The sequence below is a fragment of the Crocuta crocuta genome, unplaced genomic scaffold (genome assembly GCF_008692635.1).
Source record: "Crocuta crocuta isolate KB4526 unplaced genomic scaffold, BGI_CrCroc_1.0 scaffold61, whole genome shotgun sequence".
NCBI lineage: Eukaryota > Metazoa > Chordata > Mammalia > Carnivora > Hyaenidae > Crocuta > Crocuta crocuta.
Window position 1 is genome coordinate 888,763 of NW_027528369.1, and position 24,088 is coordinate 912,850.

At 38.3% G+C, this 24,088-nt stretch overlaps 1 protein-coding gene across 3 annotated transcripts in view; it reads left to right on the forward strand.

Moving 5' to 3' along the window:
• CNTNAP4 (contactin associated protein family member 4) overlaps positions 1-24,088 on the forward strand; it is a 250,798-nt gene that overhangs the window by 128,224 nt on the left and 98,486 nt on the right. For 2 of the 3 annotated variants that reach the window (XM_077754042.1, XM_077754043.1), the window contains exons 4-8: positions 423-570; positions 16,209-16,412; positions 16,958-17,142; positions 17,956-18,099; positions 21,064-21,325. In XM_077754042.1, the coding sequence (XP_077610168.1) occupies positions 423-570; positions 16,209-16,412; positions 16,958-17,142; positions 17,956-18,099; positions 21,064-21,325 (943 nt within the window). The remainder of the gene's footprint in view (positions 1-422; positions 571-16,208; positions 16,413-16,957; positions 17,143-17,955; positions 18,100-21,063; positions 21,326-24,088) is intronic. The other variant, XM_077754044.1, reaches the window with a different exon arrangement.

The window sequence follows — 24,088 nt, forward strand, 5'->3', positions numbered from 1 at the left end:
TTCCTAACTTTTATCATTCATCAGTGATGCAGGCAACTTCTTTGCTGAATCAGATCCTACTTTTTTAATACTGGGAGATTTTCTCAATATTTTTGTGCTGTTAACAATGTTAATGCTTTTAAGTATAATTTGTACTTTATAGAAACAAAGTTTATTGAGGGTATCATGTTGAAAGCTGGCTTAATGGGGAAGATGGGATTTCATCTACTCTCAATGTAAAGAAAAGCTTTAACCATCATGACTTCTGTGGAAAGAGAGACATTACAATGTCCTGGTAATACAATTTTTTTTGAAGAAGGCAGCCATTTTTATAGTTAAAAAAAAAAAACACACATCAGACATTGCTTGTGGACACTATAGGCCACAGGGTGCAATGGATATTCTCCAAATGCATTGATTTCCTTCTTTCCTTTTCCTTTTAGGGCTTTTCAGGAAATGCAAATGCAGACAGTGTTGTGTACTATAGACTCCAGCCTTCTATCAAAGCCCGATTTCTGCGCTTCATCCCTTTAGAGTGGAACCCCAGGGGCAGAATTGGAATGCGGATCGAGGTGTTCGGATGTGCATACAGTAAGTGTTTGTTTATCCAACACACTGACGTAGCTATCAAAAGAGATGTTTTAAAAGCCAGCCTGCACACCGAAGTTGACTTTATAGCTATGTCAAGAGATAGGAAAACAGGAATGATTTTTGTAGAAAGGTTTTGTGCATGTGTGTGTGTGTGCGTGCGCCCGTGCATGGCAATATTGACCTTAGCATTTAGTGTTCCATTTTAAATCAGAAGTGGAAGCATTTTATAGATCAATCTATATGGAGATAGGTCCAAACAGATACCTGTTTATGGACATATGTGAATCCATTTATCCAAATCTCATATTGTTAACTAGGTCCTAACTTTCAAATATTAGAGTTACGCCCCTCACTGGACTATATCTGATGATGTTTCACTTAGGCACCCTGAATTTAATAAAAGATACAGTGTTCCATTTAGTATAACCAGTCAAATGTTAGAGCACCAAAGAATGTTGGTGACTCTAGCCTAAAAGTAATATGCCATGTAGCTAACTTATACACATGCTGTGCCCTCCACATAAATTCGTAGAAAAAGTAAAGACCTCTGCTAAAGTATAAAATGTGTTTGAAATACTTTCACATAAAAAATGATAGAAACCACAGATTTCACTTCGTCTCCTCTTAATGAAGCAATTTATTATATCTTTTTGTGGGCCAAGGGCCCGAGAGTTATTGATCGCCTACCTCAAGTCACACCATCCTGTTAGATTCTCTTTTATTATAGAACAAGGAGTTAGTTAATATGATCTACAATTACCAGATAAGCAGTCTGAGGTTTGGAGAGACTCGGTAATTTGACCAGTGTCTCACGCCTAGCACATGGAAGAATCCGGAAAAGAGTCTGAGATTGTTCAGTTCCTCTATATCACGATTCAGCTAAAAGCTAAAGCTTTTTAGCCACTAAAGCTTTTGTCACACATAGTTTATCACTTTTTGATGTAAGTCCAGTTAGGTTCTGGTTCGCTTCATTTGCATGCTGGCAGGCAGGTCATACAGAGAGCAGGGGATGTGTTGGCGTTGTCAAAACCATGTCACACAAACCACATTGTCCAGACTGCACATCTCCTTGCAATAGTTAGTGATGTTCCCGGCATCTTCCTCTCCCGTTAGAAGTAACTGACCAGACTTTTGTTCCCGCCGGAGCCTACAGAAGAGCGATCACAGTGTGAATATCAACAGTAATCACAATCATGGCAATAACACTAATGTTAATAGTACTAAATTTTTAAAAAGTCTAGAAGTCGCGACGTTTTCTTGAGTGCTTCTCACAGCGTTATATTCACAGTTAGTTTATAATTTTTTTACAAGTCCAGGTAAACATTTTTAGGTTACTACTCCATTCCCTCTCCTCCCCCCACCCCCCTCCCCCAGCCCACTTTGCAAACAGGGAGGCTAAAAGCTCAGGCACTAGGACGCGTTCAAGCCACGCTGATGGGAAGTGATGGCACTGGGTTTGCAGCCGGGTCTGGTGGACTCTGGGACCCATGCACAGGCTCAGGCTCCGTCCAGCTGTTGATTCGCAGAGAGGAGTTGAGGCAGCATGCTTCTCACCATCTGCCCACTTACTCTCTTGTCTCCAACAGCTCAGCTCAGCAGTTCCTGTTATGTGTTAGCTCCTTCTTCACAATGATCTGTTTCAATAAAATCACCCTTTAAAAAATCATCCTGCCCCGAAGCATAATTCTGACACACAGAACCCAACAGTCTGTCTTATTTGTCTTTGGATCGTAGAGTTTAGCAAAGCCCATGCTGCACCATGGATAAGCAGCACAACAAACTTCAGAGGCTTCATATTTATAGTCATACCTCTACTTACTCAGAGAATCCGCCTTGCAAAATATTTATTTATCACAGTGTAAAAATAGCTAACAGTTCTTGAGCCCTTACTCTGTGTCAGATGCAGTTTTTATAGACATTCTAGTTTTATCCTAAAAATCATCCATTTAGTAGAGTCTTAGAAATATTAAACAGGTTTCCCAGTTGTACACCCTTGATACACATTCAATCTGGGATGTAAATCCAATGTTCGTTGGAAAGGTCTGTTGACATTGGTTTTTCAAAACTAAAGCACGGCTCATTATGTCCCCCTGGAAGGGGCTGCTGAGGAACAGGGTCCTTTGAGTTCTTTGCTGCCATATGCAGCATGATGACCCACATCTCCCTCCACTTCCGATGATCCGCAGTCCTGTGGAACATACTTTTTCCTGTGACTACATTTGCACTCTATTGCAGTGAGAACATTGTCTACGCATTTAATCAACTTCCTTTTTTTCATTGACCTGCAATTAAAGTAGCAGTACTGAGAGCCAACAAGAATTTAAATTCAAACATAAACATGTATGGTAAAGTGGTATGACAGGAGTCCATGTAAAATGGCTGTGGTATAAAAATGGCTGTGGTATAATTTTGGATAAGAGAAAACATTATAAGCAATGGAAAAGTTTTATCAGAGATAAGCTAAAAGAACCTCAGAATGGGTTGGGTGTGAGTGCCTTATTGAGTGTATTTGATCAAATATATTTTAATTCTTCAGTTATATTATCCACCTGTTAATGGTATCAGCCTTGAAACCTATGAATTTATTAGAACATGATTTTATGTAACTATCATTTATTAAATAGTTAATAGGTATCAGATACTTTGTTTTTAGGCATTTTCTGATTTAGACCTCACAACACAGTGAAGTAGGAGCATGAATATTACCATTTTATGCTGGAGTAAGAGGAGAGGAACAGAATTGTCTGCTGAATGAACCCCAGGGCTTGCTCTCAGTTCTGGTACAGGTATAAGTGGGGACCACCAGCTCCCCTTGTCCTCAGAAGGAAGAGCTGCAGGTGCTCTCTGCACAAGAGCACAGCCACGACATTCTGTCTGCCACTCCCCAGAGTAGCCCAGATCCAAGATCAGTCTGGATTTTCTTCAGATACACAAGGCTATTCTCCTAAAATCCTTATATAAAAAAGGAAAAGTGGTTTTGGGGAGTGGTCAAGGTCTCTCTCCTAGATCACAGTCACAGGATTCCTGTCCATGCTGGCAGTTAAGTGAGCCTCCTGGGAAAACCTGGAGGATTGCATGCATCCCGTAGCCTGTGTGTCTGATCGCTTGCACCAAGTTAATGTGACTCTTGGCTTTGCCTGAGCCGCTCCTCAAGAGTGCTGTAGGCCAGGGTGCTTCATGTCCCCTGACATGAGGGAAAGTGAACCTGAGAGAAATTAAGAACTTTGTCTAGCATTACGCAGACTGCTCGTGTGAGATCTAAGATTTAAATTCATATCTGTTACTTTCCAAAGCCAGTGCTCTTGACAACTCTATGAATCATACATGGGTTCACCTTTTAAGTATTTATTGACACTTGCTGAAAGAGAACTCTACTAGGTATGGGGTATAGGGAGAAATTCTAAAATGATGTAGATTCCTTAATAAATGGGAATTATTATATATAGTGGTGTTTTGTGCATTCTAATCCTAGGTTTATTCAATACAGTCCTTTTACTCTATACAACAAAATACAAACACAACATTATCTCAAATGCTGCAAAGTTACAAAACACAAAGGAAAATTTATAGTATTGACTGTACAATAAAAGCCAAAAAAGCAATGTACATATTGCCAAGGTAACATACAAGACCCCCATGAATAACAGCTCCAGCCTGGGGATCCATGATGACCCTTATAGAGCTGGCTCTCAATTTGCTTGTTAATTTCAGAGAGAGAAAGGGAGATGTGGGGTGTGGGGGTACGTGAATGAGTACATGTGAAAACAGCAATTTGTGGCAACATAATACAGGGTATTTGACCCTAGAGGTCAGAAGGGGCAATGTCATAAAAATTACACAAACTCAGTGTAAAATATGGTAGCACGAGTGTAGGATGGGAGGAATAGTGATTGAGATATTGGGATTAGTGTTAGAACACTTCTAGCAATAGGTTTGAAACTGAAGTGCACATATTTTCACTTGAGAGGCTGGAGGGCAGTCCAAATAGGAGAAGGGGCAGACCCTCATCAAGCACAGAGCCGAGAATTGCTTAGAGGATCGGTTTTTATTGGAGAACGGTCATTCAGGCTGAAAATAAGGGCACATGTGTCAGGAAGCTTCTAGTCTCACATGTGCAAGTGACAATGAGGACCTGAGCACCAACAGTTAGGAGAGAGGCTTCTCTTGACTCACATCAGACTCACCTACATTGAAGCTGTGGATTCAGAGATCTCACTGATTGCACGTGAGGCCTCCTGAGTTATCAGATTTGAACAAGCATCTGGAAAGTGGTGCCATGTGCTGGGAGGGGAAGTGGAGAGCAAATGAGTTCTGAAAGGGCACAGGAGAGAGAATTAATTCCACTATTGACTCATTGAATTCAAGCCTGGGGAATTTGGAAGGTTGGAACGCTAAGCCCTCTTAGTTGAAGGTATACAATTGAAAGCCACACAAATATTATTGCTATTAAATCATAACTTTCCACTTAGAGAATTACTGTTAATAATAACAGCATAAAGTGCTGTGTTTGGACAATTGCTCATGTCTTAGAAAAGGAGAAATGCATTTCTATCCTCATTAAAGCAGGTGTTTAACGCTGTTTTTGCAGGTAGCATGCATTTTTATGCCGTCCCCCTCCTTGTGCCTAATGCGTGTGTCTGCTGACGTTCTAGGTGCAGGCTGCCCTGATGAATTTTGTAGAGACAGTGGCTATTGTGAGAGCCACACATAATTTTATTAGCCTCCATCCAGGTGAGTTAGGGCAGTAACTTGTTATGAAGGTACATCAAGTGAATGGAAAATCCATATCAAAGAGCGTGTTCTACTTTTATGTCTGAAAACTTGGAAGTTGTTCCCTGAGTAATGAGAGAAGTAGAAGCTAAATTTTATGGGTTCAAAGAGAAAGTATAAATTTCGGATGCCTTGGCCATAGCAGCTGTGAACATGTTTATAGATCTAGACGAGAGAGGTAGGTAAGGAAATAACTCGTGGAAGAAAGAACAAGAAGAGAAAACATTTGGTGGTAAAGAAACACCGCCCTACGGAATGTCCCAAAGGAAAGTAAACAGTGGTAAACAAAGGCAGAGAAAGGAAACAAAACTGAATGGAAGCAACTCTGTCTGAGATGTCCTGGGGAAGTGGCCGTTAAGCCACAGGAGATAGTGTTCTCTCATGGTGGATGAATTGCTGTGACAGTTGCCCTCGGTATAACTACGGAGCTCCTTCTCTCCAGTTCTTGTGAAAACATCCTCATTTTGCAATCTTTTTTCTTCCTTTCCTCATCCTCAACAGAAGAAGAGCATCGAGATGCCCGGTCACACTGAGCAATTTCCATTTCTTCAACACGCCATGATTTCATGTTTTTTGTAGACTTGGGATGTTTGCACAGTGCTCAGGGAAATCACATGTGCAGGCTTCACTTGTCTACATAGATGAGTCTTTGACTCAACACCTTTTCTCAGCATAGAAATCACTGTCTCTGACACCTCACTTTTGGGTCAGAGGACATTTCCACCTGTTCCTGGAACAGCCATTCCGCTCCCGGTCATACCATGCACACATTACACTGTATTGTAGTGAGCTGTTCCTTCTTTGTTCTGAGTCTTTAGAATCTGTGAATGAACAAAGGGAGGAGGGGTTGGTGAGCCTCAGGAAGGCTTTTCCCATGAACCTGGATGGGAAGCGTGCAGCCCGTGAAAGATCAGACATAGGAACACGGAAGAACTAAGAAGATTGAAAGAGAACACATACATAGAAGTATAGAAACTACATAGAATATAGAAACTGTTGTGTTTATTTTCTTAAATCCAGACTGATTAAAACACAATCATGGATTCTTTTTAACAAACGGAAGTAGGTCAACAGGTAGAAACTCACGCCAGCCTAATAAAAATATGCTTTTTATCGTGTAAAAAGTATTGAAAGTTGGAACTGCTTTTATCAGTGGATTTTAATTTGGAAAGAACATTAATAGGTAATGCAAGAAAGTAGCCTGAGAAGAGCAGCTGACCAATGAATCTGAGTCTTCTGTCTGTTACACCACATGTCTGGTTAGGGGGAGAAATGAGAGGCAGTAAATTTGTTAGATTTGCTCTAAAGAATAGTTCTAATTCAACTCAGTACATATTTATGAAGCAGCTCCTCCCACATGTTAACAGCTAAAAGCTTGACTGAGGTGAATTACATACAGTCCCTGCGCTCAGATTGTTTATCAGCTGATACTTGGAGCTGAGGAATCCTGGCTGATGCCAGAGTTTGAAAAAGAAGATAGATTCTGGTGGGCCTAAAATCAAAGAGGGTAAATTCTAATTCTTTGCAGGATTAATAACCATAAGATTTTAATCTGATGATAAATGAACTTAAATTGAAAATAAGGTGAGCTATTATGATACCAGAAAGAAAAAAAAAAAAAGCAGCCCTGAATTATGTCACAAGAACTCAGAGCCTTCCAAGGAGACCCTTACTGACCAAAAATAGAAATATTGTAGCATCAGTAAGGATAGGAACTGCAGTGCCACAACATATTAAATATGTTTAAGTGAATGGGTTCGTGGGGCGCCTGGGTGGCTTAGTTGGTTAAGCATCTGACTTTCACTTAGGTCATGATCTCGCGGTTCGTGGGTTCGAGCCCCGCGTCGGGCTCTGTGCTGACTGCCAGCTCAGAGCCTGGAGCCTGTTTCAGAGTCTGTGACTCCCTCTCTCTCTGACCCTCCCCTGCTCACGCTTTCTCTCTCTCTCTCTCCTAGAAAAAAATAAAATAAAAAAAAAAAACATTAAGTGAATGGGTTCGTGACAGTACTAAAAAGCAAAAATCTAATTGGTTACCTATGAGACAGATGAAGGAACCAACTCATTATTTTGAAAACTAATGAATGAAGGGAAACATCAAGAATTTGTTTTATTTTCCTCATGTGATCTATACTTCAAGGTACAGATCAAATAGAAGAACCAAATAGAAGATGAGGGGGAATTTCTCTTTGCGGGTATTTTCCAGGTAGTAAATAAAGAGGGGATAATGGAATTAGTATAGTCCTACTTTGCAACCCTGAATAAATTAATAGGCCAAGTCAATGACTATAAAAGTTCACAAAGTGACGATTTGTTTTTCAGTATCCGTTACAGCAGAGTCACCGTTTAGTGGACTCTCTTGCTACAGTTGTAATCACTGGATAGAAAATATACAGTAAAAAACGTCCCTTAGGGCTCTGAAGTTCAGCTTAAAACAGGATGAACTTTGACAAGATTTGATAGTGAGAGAAGGAAAGCAAATTTGGGGAGATTCACGTTTAACTGACTTTTTCCTAAAAAACATCCCAGTTTGCAGGGCATCATAATGTTCAAGCAGAAAAGTAGCCACATTTTACTGGGCTGAGGCAGCAAAGTCTAGAGTTCAGTGTTGCCACAGTGGCTAGAAATTTAGGATGGAATCCGGAGAAGGAGGGGGTCAGAGAGGGAGCGCCTCAACTCCTGCATAGGAACTCCCCTTGAGTCCTCGGCTGATCCATGACTGGCGCATGCCCAAGATGGGGTACCGAGGAGCTCAGGGGAGAGCAGGATGGGAGGTCCAGGGGCTAAAGACTTCCGCATCTGCCTCATGCTGGAAGGAACACTTTGGGAAAAAATCAATCCTGCCAATATTCAGGGACTTGTTGGATGGCTTGGGCTTTTAACTGTAAAGCCAGAGGGCGTTGCTTTAGGAGTAAAGACCAATCTCGGGACCAGGTGATATGTCCCAGGGCTAAGGACAAAACCAAAATAGATCCTTCCCCTCAAAACCTGGAACTAAGCTTTCACAGGGTCAAGGTGATCCATGGACCACTTCTGTCTCCTTCCTGCCACCATCATCCTTCCGTCCTCAGGCTCCACCATCCCACCTCTCCTCACCCCTCCCCAAACTTGTACCGTCCCTTCCCCACCTCCTCCTCCTTTCCTGATCCTAGACATTTACAAAGGTGGGCATCTACTCAGAGTAAGTTTTGTTTCCTCCAAGTGTTGTCCCCAGACAGCAACCTAATTCACATCTCCCTGTTCAAAACTACCATGCAACCTGCCCTTTTTCTTCATGCTCCACTTAACTGTTTGTCACTATATCTGTACATGTGGGGGGAGTTGCTTGATGTCTCTCTTTTCCTTCATCCCGAGGGATCTATGAGGACAGAATGTATTTGCTCTCATAACACCAGCTTCCAAAGATTATGCAGATAGATATTCATGCAACAATCCTGTGAAGAATATACTATTGTTATTCCCGTGTTACAGATAGGAGACAGACAAATGGGTTAAACAAACCTTGTGCTGGGGAGGGAGTAATGCCCTGTTACCTGTAACTGTGTTACATTATAGGACGTAGGCACTTACAGTTGTGATTAAGCTAAGGATCTTGAGGTAGGGAAAGTAGCCTGGATTATCTAGTTGGGCCCAGTGTAATTACAAGGGTCTTTTCAAGAGGGAAGTGAGAGGATCAGTCAGAGAAGGAGATGTCACACAGAGTAGGAGCTGACACAGTCAATGCTCAGTAACTATTTGCTACATAGAGAACTCAGGAAAACATCCAGTTAGCCATGATAAAATCAGAAAAATGAATAAATGTATAGAAACCGCAGATTTATTACACTCCTCCAGTAGCAGTTGATTACAGAGCTGTGAGAGGAACATGTGAGCTGTTGAATGTTTGTTATTAATAAAATGATAATAACAGCATATAAAATATGTAATAAATTAGGCATTTTGATACTTTTGTTTGAAACTCACAGCTTTTTGTGTGGTATGAGAAATTGGAATTTTTTTCCACATATCCCAAGTAAGGAAATTGAGAATCCACATTTATGTGACTTCCATGGCATTACAAAATTACAAACAAATATTAGAAACAGAAATATGTCCTCCAGTGACAGACTCAAGTGTACTTGATGTCGTAGATTATTACCCATTTCAAATATGTTTAAAAAGTTCACTTAGATTGATATTTAAGTGGCAGCGAGCCTGTTTGTCCCTATAACATCCTGTTTGTCCCCTGATCTTAATTCAGTCTATTTAAAACCCTGATAGTAAAGTCACCTTTTCCCTGTGGTTATATGCAGCACTTGATCCTGTACCTTCTTCCTTTTTATTGTATTAATTTTGGTTGTTTTAAACTTAAGAGTGCCTTAAATCACTCTGTGTTCTTTTCTGCTACTATGCAAAAATAGTCCAGCCCATTTCCTGTTGATTTCTCAAGTGCTTGGTCTCTCCTCGCCATTTCTTCAAAACCCAGTTCAGTAATGCAGATCTCAAGTGCCAATACATCATGCTGTTGCTTTAATATTTCACTATATAATAGTTTAACGGTGACTTAGCCTGATTTACGCTTCTTAGAAGTCAAAATTGGACCTCTGTTTAGAAATTCATATTTTTCTCTATTTATATTTTTGGGGTACTTCCCACAGAATTAATAGAAGGCTTTCATGTCTTTTTCAGGAACTCTTTCATGACCTTTAATAAAAGCTGTTGTCTGTTATTCAAGGATTTGCTTTCCAGTTCATGCATTTTCTATTTCAAGTTTTTCTCTTTTGCATTTCTTAGCCAACTGACCTCATCAGTGATGCAATGATTTATGGTTAATTCACAGAGCAGGTTTCTCCCCTAAAACATCTTTCAGGGACAGGCCTNAGAGAAGGTTTCTATAACCTTCTTGTTCTTGTCAGATAATCCTGATGCTATCATCTGCTCAGGGGTCACTCAGGAACCTATTTTCCTGGGTGTGGCCCTAGGAGCTCCTAAATTGGTGGATATAAAGCAGAACCCAGGATGTTGAATGCTTCTGGAAACCCCACAAGGAGTACCTCATCAACCTCAGTTGATTCTAACATGGTTAGACCATGGAGCTCAATTTAAGAAAATGTACTCTTGTATATTTTTTTCTTAGTAATCCACTTGGAGTGGTAGGGAGGGCATTGCTTTTTCAAATAACAACCTCTCACATTTTGCGAAGCCTCAAACTTTGGAGCAGGGGTAGGATGCAGATGCAAAGGAAGGATACTGGGTCAAGTGGAAGATATTTCACTGAAGGGTGTATTTGCATGTGACATATGCCCAGCTAGAAGAATAATTTGCTGCTCACAGAGGTAAAGCTGCGATTTAGTTGACATCCTTCTCACAGGCTGAGTGGATCCACTCCTCCTGCACATGTTAGAAATCATTCAGACCCAGCCCTGATGCAGAAGCAAAGCTCTAAGCACGGGCATGAAAAATCACATCTCAGGGATGTGTGTCTTTCCCATTAGAATGGAAGCTCCTTGAACAAAAATGTGCTTTGTATTTATGCATTGGTGTGTCTACCCCTGTTCACAGGGAACTCTCCATAAATACGTGCTTGCAAAGAGGGGAGTGAGTACCTATTTCAGCAATACCACTTCTGACACAAGTCCTGGAAAGGAATTTGAATATTTGTATTGGAAATCTCTTCGTTCTGTGGGAGATTGTATTTCTGAATCATGCAAATAGAGCAGACTGTCCCTCTTTCCTGGGGTCCCAGGGAGAATTGATATGAGAGTAGGACCTGCAGTCTCTGAGTCTCTTCTTTCCTTGATGCCTGCTGTAAATGAGAAGATTTGAGATGGGGTTATTCACTGAGGAGGATTCAGGTCACCAACAATTGCCATAGTGAGTCAGCTCAAGCATTAGCTGACAGACAGAGAAAAAGCCACAGAACCCACAGATGGCTCAAAATCATTCTTGCTGTATAACCTGGCAGTGACATTGATAATGGAGCATTCCTCGTGCTCTTCAGAAATTCATTATTTTTTAAAGAGTTTAGTTTTAAATACACTGAATGTATTTGTTAAACTATTTTCTCTGTACCTCTTTCCCTGCCCAGTGTTCTAGCAATAAAGTAATAGCAATTAGCAGTAACAGTAATTAATGTTTATTCAGTTTTAATTATGCACCAGCAATTCTTCCAAAGATTATGCAGATAGATATTCATGCAACAATCCTGTGAAGAATATACTATTGTTATTCCCGTGTTACAGATAGGAGACAGACAAATGGGTTAAACAACTTGTGCTGGGGAGGGAGTAATGCCCTGTTACCTGTAACTGTGTTACATTATAGGACGTAGGCACCTACAGTTGTGATTAAGCTAAGGATCTTGAGGTAGGGAAAGTAGCCTGGATTATCTAGTTGGGCCCAGTGTAATTACAAGGGTCTTTTCAAGAGGGAAGTGAGAGGATCAGTCAGAGAAGGAGATGTCACTGTGAGAAACAAGGTGGGGGATTTGACGATGCTATGATACTAGTCTTGTACATGAAGAGAAATCTGAACCAAGGAATGCAGATGGTCTCTCCAGGCTGGAAAAGGAGAAGAAGGGATTATCTTCTAGAGACTTCCAAAGGAAAACGACTCCTGCCAACATCTTTTTTTTTTTTTTAGGACTTTTTGAATTCCCAAACTCCCAAGAAGATGATAAATTTGTGTTGTTTCATGTGACTGAGTTTGTGGTCATTTGTTACATCAATAACAGAAAACTGATACAGTTGCCCAAGGTAGGGCGAAGATGCAAATTCCCACTGACTAGTTATCTTGACTACCAGGCTACACTGTAATAAAACGCTATTAAAATGGCTCAGAAGGGGGCTAGCCTGAGGAGGATAAATGTGTCATAACAATTTGCAACTTATTACTAGAAAATTAGAGTTTATGCCCTCCCTCTGGTGAACAGGGTATGACGGGGTCACAATATTAATATTGATAGTAATCTAATCATTAGAGTGCAACCTGAGTGATAAGCCTACTAATGAACAAATTTACAATTAGAAAAATAATTCCTTCAGTCAAGTAACACGTCTCTTCCTACATCTTTAGCTAAGTAGGTGTTTGATTATTATAAACTTTGTTAACTTCTGATTTCTAATTGTTTTTATAGCCAGTTGTCTAGTACCTCTGTTTCTCCTATGTATACATTTCAGTCATGTACAAAAGATTCTTTTTCTGAAAATATTTGACAAAAGATGGGCATAAGTGTGAATCCATTAATTGAAACATGAATATCACTTGGATGCTTAACTTAGTGCTTCTAAACAAGTGAATATTGAGTTAGATTACTTTCATGAATGCCATACATTCATTATATCTTTCATAGGTTAGTTTCAATGCAAAGAAATATTGTTATGAATCATCTGAACTTTTCTTTTGTGAGAATGTATTTGCATTGGTAGTGTCCTTTGTGGAACAGCAAAAATAAATGCACCTTGAACGTTACCGGTGACAGCTCAGACATGAAATGTTGCTTCCCCAGTCAATGATGTGAAGCCCAGGTTGTACTTTAAAAGTTAGTAATGTTGTAAGTAAACATTTCAAAAGCAAACAAACAAACATGACTTTCATTTAAATACAGAATAAACATAAGCGAAAGATTAATTAAAGAAGGAATCAGAAAGATGGTAAAGCTAGTTGAAAGAAGATTCAAAAGCCTGAGTGTAGATAGGAATCCAAGGAGGTATGTTGGGTTACTCTCAGTAGGTTGGGTACATAAATGGTTAATGTCCAACAGGGCAATAAAACCAAAAGCTTTTATTTTCTATCACACAGAAGTCATTTGTATTTCTACTGGGGAAAAAAAGTTACAAATTAACATGTAACTTAACGGAGTCTGGCCCTAACCCATAATAAATAGCAAAATCAGACCTTTATTAAATCACCTAGAATTAAATAATCTTCAGATGGGCCTATGAGAAAATGGTCCAATGATATTGAAAGGAAGTGAAGTTATTGCTTTGGGATATATCCAGTGTTCCCAGTTTTTCTTAGCAGTGGGTAAGAGCATTTTCCAGAGAGACTACAACCTCTCTTCCCAACCAGTGTCCTTGGACAGTTAGATTCTAATAATGAATTCAAATTAATTCTTGCTGTGTCCCTCTCTGTCTGTCTCTCTCAAGATTCTTTTTCATATCGTTCCAGATTTTTATATCATTAACTGTATGTGCCACAACACAGAGATTTGTGATTATTGTTTAAAAGTATATGCTGCTTATATATCAGATATATATAAGCATATATATAAGTTGTGTAAATTGCTTTTTATAACAGTGAATTTTATTAGACCCATTATAAGTGAGTTTTCTATCGAGGGTCATACTGTTAGGAATCATCCTGAGCTTTTTCTTTTATGATAATTCTTGTACATATATTGCGCATAGTAAGATGAAGTTATCCTATACTGACATTGTACTCACATTCTGAATTATATTCAGCTTTTCTTCCCTGAAGGGATTGTTCATACACACATGAAGTCCATAATGGTGTGGCAGTGAGTTTGTTGGCTTCCCTACTTAAACTACTTTCTCACTTTCAGACCCATTTGCAAGGCAAGCCCCACTCCTCTTCCTCCTCTGAGAGCTGAATTACTGACTGTCACCGTATTTCTTTTCATTACAGTGAAGGAGAGAAAGTTTTGGGGGAACATCTAGGTCTTTGGGAATTAAATGTCCTAAGAGTACTTCTAGGAGCTTATGGACACGTGTAAGACTTGAAGACTGTGAGAAGTAGGAAGGTTAGCAGTGAAGTTTCTAGATCAGAGAGATGAGTTTCCCCAACTACCTTAACTAAGGAGACAGTCTTCAGTTGACCTTGATCAGTCTGTCATGGTTGTTCACCTGCTAAGCAATATCCATCTTCATAGAATGTCAGCTCCATGAGGGCAGGGGCCACGCTGGTGTTGATTACTCTCTTGATCTCAGCATCCATCACAGGGCCTCACAAATGATTTACTAAATAGATACTTACTGAATGAATGCCTCAGATTTTAGTTAATACCTATGGAGTAAGAAGATAATAGGTAAGAATGAGAGACAATGGCAAGTGGTTCATTTTAAGAGATGAAGCAGTATACCATTGGTTTAGACATCAATTGTCTGATACACTTTTCACTTGCCTTTGTTGCTGATGGAAATATACTAGGCAAAAAAGCTTTAGGTGCCATAAAGGGTGGTTATGACCATTATAATGTGATAATAATAGCGAAGAAGAGAAAAAAAAGAAAGAAAAAAAGAAATAGTGGGGTAAAGTAGTAACACAGGCTAAAGCTTTACTGGAAAAAAAATTACTTGGTAGCTAATTCCAAAAATAGACTTTAAAGTAAAATCATTATTATGATGGTTGCCTTTAAGCAATACATAAGCTCAGAGATAACTGCATTGCTCCAAATGCATCAGCATTTAAAGTCTGTCTTATTGGAATTTTTCTTAATTTATTGTAATCTAATAATCATAGAACACGTTATTTGTATTTGACACAGAGTTATGTTTTTACCATGCACATTCATTCAGCTATATAACAAGGAATAATTGTTCAGTTAACATTATTCTTTCTACAGGATGCAATGTTTATTCATGTGCATTTGCTGAATGAATTCTTTATAAGCACATTAACAAGATGTGGAAAAATCAAACCTCTGAATTTTCAAAAGATAGCTGCATAAGATAGTTGAAAAAAATTTTGGGAGGGTGGTGAATATAAATGGTTCACATTAAATATGATGGATAATCTGAATGAAATGTATATTTGGGCGTACAAGTAGCGGTAATAATTTTGTCAAATGAAACAAGATGAGTAAACTTTAATGTCATTTCATTGACTGGGACAAGTCAGCTAACCAGTTGAAAAATAGCTTCATTGGGTTTCCCTAACCTCTTCATTTATTACATAAATGTACTCACAAGGGTAATTGCCTTAAAAAATATCTTTGACTTGCAAACTGTAGAAAACACTGCTAGGCTTTCTATTTTGTGTCTGTTGTTTGGGTGCAACTGATTTTGACAGATGTGCTGTTATGTTACTGGTATAACATGACATCTTTTTTCAGATGAACTGAATAAAAGTGATCTTGACAATGAGTAGATAAGACACTGTCAGAAAGCTAAAAAGACATGTCAATGTCACAGTTTTGACACAAATGTGGCAGAACAGCCCTTATAATATCATTAAGTGACTATCTTTCCAATGATGCTCTTTAGAAGACAGAAGATAGCATTGCTCTTAAATGCTATTACTTAGCCACAAAAATAATAAAACAAAACACAAAGGTCAGGTTAATATATACTTGAGATGGCATTTTATGAGTCTGATGGATGTGTTTATATTTTTATGCAGATCTTTTATCTACAACATGTATGAGAGAATTTTTGAGATATCAAAACCATTTTTTCAGGAGCTAAAAAACCATTTGACTTCAACACTTCAGGAACATGATTAAAAATACTGATTGTGAAATACACAAAGTGGTTTTATGGATATTGATCATAACCTTTTTCCTGATTTTCTTTTTTTATTGAATGAAAAGAAATAACTTTCAGTAATATGAGAAAATTAGGAATACGTTTTGAGATGTATTTCTAGATAATTATTTTGTAAATAGGTTAGCAAAGACTGAAATGGAATCAATCGCAGGCATCAAGAGGGAATTAGACATTGGAGCTTTTATTTTCCCTCATGACTGGCTTGCAACTGAACTATACGTGTATGTGTGTATGCACAATGTTTTATATATGTGTATATATGTACATATGTGTATTCATATGTATATGTACATTCATATGTGTATATATATATATACATACATTTAAAATGCTTTAATAAAAAGTATATTTATCCTTTAGAATGACTTTTAATATCTTTGTCTCTAGGATCAGAGGTGGTTGATCTTGATGGAAAAAGTTCCCTTCTCTATAGATTTGATCAAAACTCCCTAAGCCCAATAAAGGATATTATTTCTTTGAAATTTAAAACTATGCAGAGTGATGGAATTCTGCTCCACCGGGAAGGGCAAAATGGAGATCATATCACGCTGGACTTACGAAGAGGAAAACTCTTTTTACTTATTAATTCAGGTAAATCTATTTGGTGAAGTGACTGACAGTCTGGCCATTTGGATATCACTCAGTAACTTTATGCTTTTATAGCTTACCTTGTAACACTTAAGATGCCTTATTTCCAGATTCAGGGGCTTATACGTACACCAGTATCGCACTTACATGTAAAAATGGATCTTTGCAAATTGTACGAGACCCTCATTTGATGCGTTTTTGCGTAGTGCCTAGAGAACTACATAGCTGTTTTCAAACCTCATGAAGAAGGGGATGGGTCACTGAAAAATACTGAGCTAGTAAAAATAATGAGGTTGTAGCAAAGGAACATTTTACATTGCAAATGGCATGTGATGGGAAACACTAATAAAAAGAATTAATGGTAGAAGAAATTCCAGCAAGGTTGAGAGGGTATTATATTCAAACTTCAGGTAAATCCATACTAGTGTTTTGGATGGAAGGCAAGGGAGAAGATTGCAATTATTATGAGAGATCCTGGTCCCCAAGGGGAAACTTTTTTTTATATGTAAGAATGGAAATAATGGTGCTGTTATTTTTTCTCTTCTAAGGTGAAGCCAAACTGGCCTCTGCTCACACGCTGATCAATCTCACCCTGGGCAGCCTGCTGGACGATCAGCACTGGCATTCGGTGCTCATCCAGCGCTCGGGCAGACAAGTAAACTTTACAGTGGATGAGCACAGGCATCGTTTCCACGCCCAGGGAGAATTCAGTTACCTAGACCTTGATTATGAGGTGTGATCGTTATGTTTCAATTAATGCAGATTTTTACAATGTATATGTGAGGCAGCCATGCAAAAGAAAATATACTGTAGGAAGTACCCCTTCCCTCTTTCAGAGTAAATCAAAGTCCTGGTGAAGTGTTTCCCAAGGTGACCTAACTCACAACAGCAGATTTGGGCATATGCTACTGAGGCCTCATCTTTCTGACAATGTGTTAATCTATTATTAGAGAGAGCGTTTTCTTTTTTACCTGAAGTGTATAGTCACAGATTATCACATGTAAGAAATCTCCAAGAGATCATATTACCACTAGTAAATACAGAATGTGTTGCGTGATTTTTGTGTGTGTGTGTGTGTGCTATAGGGCGCCCTCGAGCAGTGTAGATTTATGGAGAGGTTTTATAACTAATAGATTAATTAATTCATTTTCGGTCGATTCAAACGCACAAACACCAATGTGTGCCGGAAATACATATAAAACAAAACGTCATTGTAGCCAGTTATGTTATTAAACAGAGATTTACCATGGATATAAAGATGCATTTTTATTAATCAACCAATAAACATCACATCCAGATGTGATTTGTAACTTGTAAGAATAATCAGGCTCTAGTGTAAATGAAAATGAATGCATGTAAATTTGTTTCCAAATCTGCATTTTAATTTTTTAAAAACATCCATATGAAGTTAGCAACATGGTAGTGTAGGGTGATGAGAAATTGGTTTATCTGTGATGATTAAAGCTATAGTTACTAATCATGATTATTTAAGCAAACTATCAGAAAATCACTAAACAATATTATTGATGCCATTTTTCTTTCTAAGATCAGCTTTGGAGGGATTCCAGCACCTGGAAAATCAGTGTCATTCCCCCATAAAAATTTTCATGGGTGTCTAGAAAATCTCTATTATAATGGAGTAGACATCATTGATTTGGCCAAGCAACAAAAGCCAGAGATCATCACTATGGTAAGAGAATCTTCATGTAAACGAATGAATGAAATTATGTTGCTTTTCCACACAATAAAATTGCCTCCTTTTGGAATCCCACTTGATATGATGTTTTAGAGATTACTCTCTCTCTTTTTTTTTTTTTTTAAGAGATCACTCTTATAAAAATTTTCTCTGCTTGGCAATATGCATGTAAGGGATTAATTCTATTTAAAGGAATTATAATTCACAGAGCGTGATTATTTTCTTTTTATATGAAGTAAAACATTTTTACAGTCAATAGTTTAATTTTCTTGTGATGTTATTACTCCAGGGAACTAATTCCCTTTGCTCTGTAACTTCCTTAATAAGATATGGCCTGACACACTCTCTTCATCAAGGGAATCAGATAACATCCATGTGTGTTAGAGACACATTTGGAAAACTATATTTTGCCATAGTCATTCATAACAAATAAAAGAAGCGAACAGGCTGTTAGGACACTGCCTCGGCCAGTCTGTCCCAGTAGCACTGTCGGTCAGGCTGCGTTATATTCTAATTCCATGGAAATGCAGCAGATTTTAAATCTAACCGTATTGGTTGGAGGACAGCCAGGGAAATAGCACCACTATGAGTTTTATGCACAAGGAATCTATTTTAGGACTTGGATCTTCACAATTGTCAGAGGGGCTGGAAAGTGGAGGCCAGCTGTCAGGAAGAAGAGATGGAGCAGGGTGAAGGAGAGCCAGGATGAACCGGATCAGACCAGCTCCTCTGTGATCATCCCTCACTGCGCTGTATCACAGGGGGAAGAAAAAAAAAAAAGTCCTGTCGAAAAAAATGGCTGGCATTTCACTTTTGACTCAAATACCACACAGGCTCCGTTTTTGACTAACTTTTAACCAGAACCAGACAGGAAAGGGGATTCTGGAAGACATGGTTTCCCGTTTAACTAGCTCCATGAAAGAAAAGCAGACACAGAGATCCTTTTCAATACACTTCTTTAATTGTTCAAAATTCAGGAGATACAGATTCAAGCTCATGTTGTTTCAGCCAGTCCCGAAGCACATCACAGGAGGATTTGTTTTTTTTACAAGACATTTTATTCCTAATTCTCTGTGTGAATTGATGGTATCTATAGGAGTATGCCATTCAGAAAGATTTTTAGTTATATTTTTATCAAAGGGAAGACGATTTAAAAGGAAAACCAAGAATCTGTAGGTAGATGTGTTTCATTAGCAAACGACCTTCCAGAAACTGCCCATGCAGCTAGCACCTACTTTTCCCAGGCAAGAAAGAGGACTTGCTGTTTGCTGGGTAGCAGGCTGCGCTCCAAATGAAACATCCGACCAAACTGCAGCTGGTAAAATGTTCCCCGTTTTACAAGGCTTGTTAGTTCATCGTTGTTTTTACATGATGGGTCAGCGTTGCTTACTCTTCAGCGTTTGCTGTTTCATTCACTGGGACAAGATACTTGTCTACAATGAAAGCTAATTAATTCACTTTCAACAGAATCACAATCTAGCCAAATATCTTTGTTTAACCAAGACCAAATGGTTTACTTCCAATGTGTATCCTTCTAAATATAGTTGATTTCATTGACTTTTCAAATCTCTCTTTGGAAAACATGTTAAAGATTATTTTCAGGAAAAGTAAAAGTATTTATCTTCATTTCTGAAGCCTGTTAAGGAACACACTTAATTATTTCTAGATAGTTCAGAACGTAAAGATTTTTTAAATCCTTAAATATATACTTTACTAGTGAGAGAATTTTTACACATAGTCTTTTAATGAAAATTTATGCAATTCTAAGGTATCTTGAAACTATTTTAAAACTATTAGAGGAGAAATACTACATGTAAATCTGATGATATAGGCATAATGAGAAAAAGCCGGAAATGTTTTAAAAATAAAGGAATGTTGGGACGCCTGGCTGGCTCATTCAGTAGAGCATGAGACTCTTGATCTCAGGGTTGTGAGTTCAAGCCCCACGTTGGGTAGAGAAGTTACTTACAAAAATAAAAAGTAAAATCTTTAAAAAAAATTAGAAGAATGTAAGTAGTGCATTGTAGTATCCAATGTGATAAACATAAAAGAAAAAAGGAAAAAAATGGGGAAAGCTAGTCCAAAAGAGCTACAAACTCCTGAAAACTGCACAGGTTTGCTATTGGTCAGGTAAATGCAAGATAAATGAGAATGATCTATCACTTTGGCAATTTGTCATTGAACTTGTGCAAATTTAAAAGATCTGTAGTACCTACTCCTACCAAGGATGTGGGGACAAGGATATGCTTGTATATTACCGGTAGAACTGTGGAGTAGTTTAACTTCCTTTTGGAAAAGAAGCTGGAAATATTTATTAAAACATGTAAGTATATATAGTTCTGTATTTAGAACCCTCTTCCATAGAACTGAAAATACACAGAAGAGCACACCAAGTTAGTTATTATAGCCTTGCTGGTAGAGACAAAACCTGGAAACTAGGTTTTATATGTATACATATACAGGTATATGTATATATAAAAGAGATCCAATGGGAAAAGAGAAAAAATATGAAATGGTACAGAAGGAAAAAGAGTAGCTTGTTAATATTGGTTATGTTATGGGGTAGATTAGAACCAAAGGCAGCAAAGGATGAAGGAGAAAAGGATTTTACCCAAGGAATGGAAAGCCAAGAGAAGATAAAAGGAAATAATTTGCTTAAATAAATTTTTATGGCATTCCATCACATTGAGTTAGATGCCTTTACAGAATTCGAGAGTGGGGGACAAATGGATTTCACCCAGAACCCAGGGAAAGATTTGCCTGACCATATTGTCATTGGATTTTGAAGAACCTTTAAGATATATGGCAAGGATTTGAATTTTCATGTTGATAGCGATTTGTTGTTGTTTTAAATCAAGGATAATTTGAGATCCATAAACAGTCTTTGTGACACTTCAATTTCTATTACTAACGTGATGCAAGTCATTCTGAAAGCCTTTTCTTTTGCTTCATTCTCAGGGAAATGTGTCGTTTTCTTGTTCACAGTCACAGTCTGTGCCTGTGACTTTTCTCAGCCCCAGGAGTTACTTAGCCCTGCCAGGCTTCTCCGGGGAGGACGAGCTGTCTGCTACTTTTCAGTTTCGAACCTGGAATAAGGCAGGACTTCTGCTATTCAATGAACTTCAACTGGTTTCAGGGGGTCTCCTCCTCTTTCTTAATGATGGAAAACTTAAGCTGAATCTCTACCAGCCAGGAAAATTACCCAGTGACATCACAGCAGGTAATAAGTGTATTCCTGCAGGCACAGCATATGGGTTTGAAAGATTTCATTTTCTCTCTGTCCCTTTTCCATAAACTTTTATGCATAGCCAAAGAAATTAGTGTTTGTTTAATAAATGAATACTTGAGTTAATAAAATTTTCAGTACTCTTTCTTTCTTCGAGGACCTTGATTCCGATTTCCTTTTAAGTATGGTTTTAACACTAGCAGTTCTTTTTTTTTTTTTTTTTTANGGCTTCAGCGGAAGACTAGGTTTTGTCTAAAACGGCTATTAGCCCAATCTGGTCTGTGAGAGGAAAGGAGTCTTTGTTGGATCTGTATTTCTATATCTGTGTGNGGCTGGGGAGGGGCAGGGAGAGAGGGAGACAGAATCTGAAACAGGCTCCAGGCTCTGAGCTGTCAGCACAGAGCCGGATGCGGGGCTTGAACCCATGGACCACGAGATCATGACCTGAGCCAAAGTCAGATGCCCAACCGACTGAACCACCCAGGTGCCCCTCTAGCAGTTCGTATTAACCAGAATAATAGTTATGGGGGAATAGAAATTTCCTTTCATGACCCTCTTCCCACTCCAGATAAATCAACACATTCTGAGGAAATGCGTTTGGGGAAAATGCAAAAGACTTTGAAATGGGCCCAAAAGTTTACTGGGTGTCTTCAGCGGAAGACTAGGTTTTGTCCAAAATGGCTATTAGCCCAATCTGGTCTGTGAGAGGAAAGGAGTCTTTGTTGGATCTGTATTTCTATATCTGTGTGTGATGTAAAACCCAATCACTTAGTCAGAGTAAGTTTACTGGACGATGCATTCTGTACAGAGTTGGATACGTTGGGGAGGATGAAAAGATTTGTGCAAACTTCGTCCTTTGGGCACCACATGGGATTATCTCCACTTCTAGACAATACGGTATCATCTTAATGATTAGAAGTGCTATAATTAAGGAGACTATATGAGTATTTGGAAAATTAATATCTAATTTAGGTCAACGCTTTGGGTGAGGGATATTTTTGTCTCTTCATTAAAATTATATAGTTCTTGACAAGGGATCTCCTTCACATTTTCATATACGTGGAATAACACCCAAGCCAGGCAACTAGAGGTCACATTGGGGTGAATTGCTACATCAGTTTAATAAATGATCTTTAAAAAACTTTAAAGATGCCATTGTACTACTCGTCTGTATTAACTATGACCAAAATTAATCGAATATGACAGAGAGGACAATCGGCTGAAATATAGTTGGAAACTAACTATAGAAAGAACAAGTGTATTAATGGACAGACAAATGCCTAGTCTTTATTGTTCAGTCTATCACTGCAGTTTAAATGTGGGAGCTGAAAGTTCCATATTAATTATAATTTTTAACAGCTACTGTGTTGTGACTTTTTAACATGATGCTCAAAATGTGGTAGATTTGCAGGCCTGACAAAAGGAAACAAATTAATCAGTGCCGTCTAAATAATTAATAGGCTCCCTAAAATGAGGGCGTAAAAATGTAAGCTTGTCATTAATGTGTAGTTTATTGTGATTTATTTGACATCCTAAGAGGTGGTTATATTCATAGCCTTCTTTCAACGTCTTAAAGAAACTGCTTCAGTACAATGTCACTGTGTGAGCCCCATGAAGCTAGTTCATTTCTAAACACTTTTCAGGCATGAATGTTTAATAAATTACTAGGTGTAAGTCTATATAGAATACTCTGATTTGAAAATCTCTAAATTAATGTTTAAATTCCTATACAATATAATCCATTATGGCGTCGCAGGACTCAGTGTAATTGTTTCCATAGCTAATAACAAGGAGCGAGACTATGGATGGAGGAATGCCAAGCTAGGAGAGATTGTTGAACTTCACATTACCCAGGTGGGCCTTGACTTTCCGACTCCCCCACTCCCATTTTCCCCGTTTCTCTTAAGATACTAATTTTTGCCAATCTTAGTGGGGCAAGTACCTTTTGCACTTGAAAGGGAACTATGGAAATGGTAGTTGGGTGGGTGGTTCATTTGTACAAGGTTCCAGAACTAAGTCATTTGTCAGAATGTATTATAATGAATCCTTAAAGGGAATCAAATATTTATTGATGGATTGATATCATATCATGTTGAAGCTTTCCATTTTATAAGGGTGGCTTAGTTTTTCTTAGCTCCTGAGATATAAATTCTCGATCTTGTGTGTTTTAAAGAATCAACATTTTCATATCTTTTGCAGTGGAATAAAAATTATGTTGTGGAAGAACTGAATTGTTCAAATCTTTGAATTAGCAGGATAAATTTTTAATGTGCTATGTAGTTTGGCACAATGTCACTTGGAATTCTTTGAAAATATTATGTCAGCCTATATCATTTTGAAATATTAAAGATATTATATTAGTCTAAATTATAAAAGATATTAGCGGCATTACAGAATCCCCCATGACACAAAATATTTCCAGTCTTTGTCACTTTTACAGATGTCAAAGCAAAAATCATTCAGATGGCATCAAGAACCTAACGAACAGCGTGGTTGTATTTTCCTATTTAAAGCAGACTCTCTTGTAGGATTTGAGATTCTGCTATGATTTAGCATTTCTGCTGCTGCTTTTGCCTGAAGGTGAAAATCAGGCCTGTAAACCAGCTTCTTGTTCTCATGGGCAGGGCCTGGCGGTGTGGGCTTCCAGAGTAGGAAGTGTTTCTGGCATTTTTCATTTACTGGACCTTAGCGATTCTTGTGACCCCAGCAGAGGACCGGCCCTCTTGATTTGCCTAACCCAGGAGAAGCCTTGTTTTA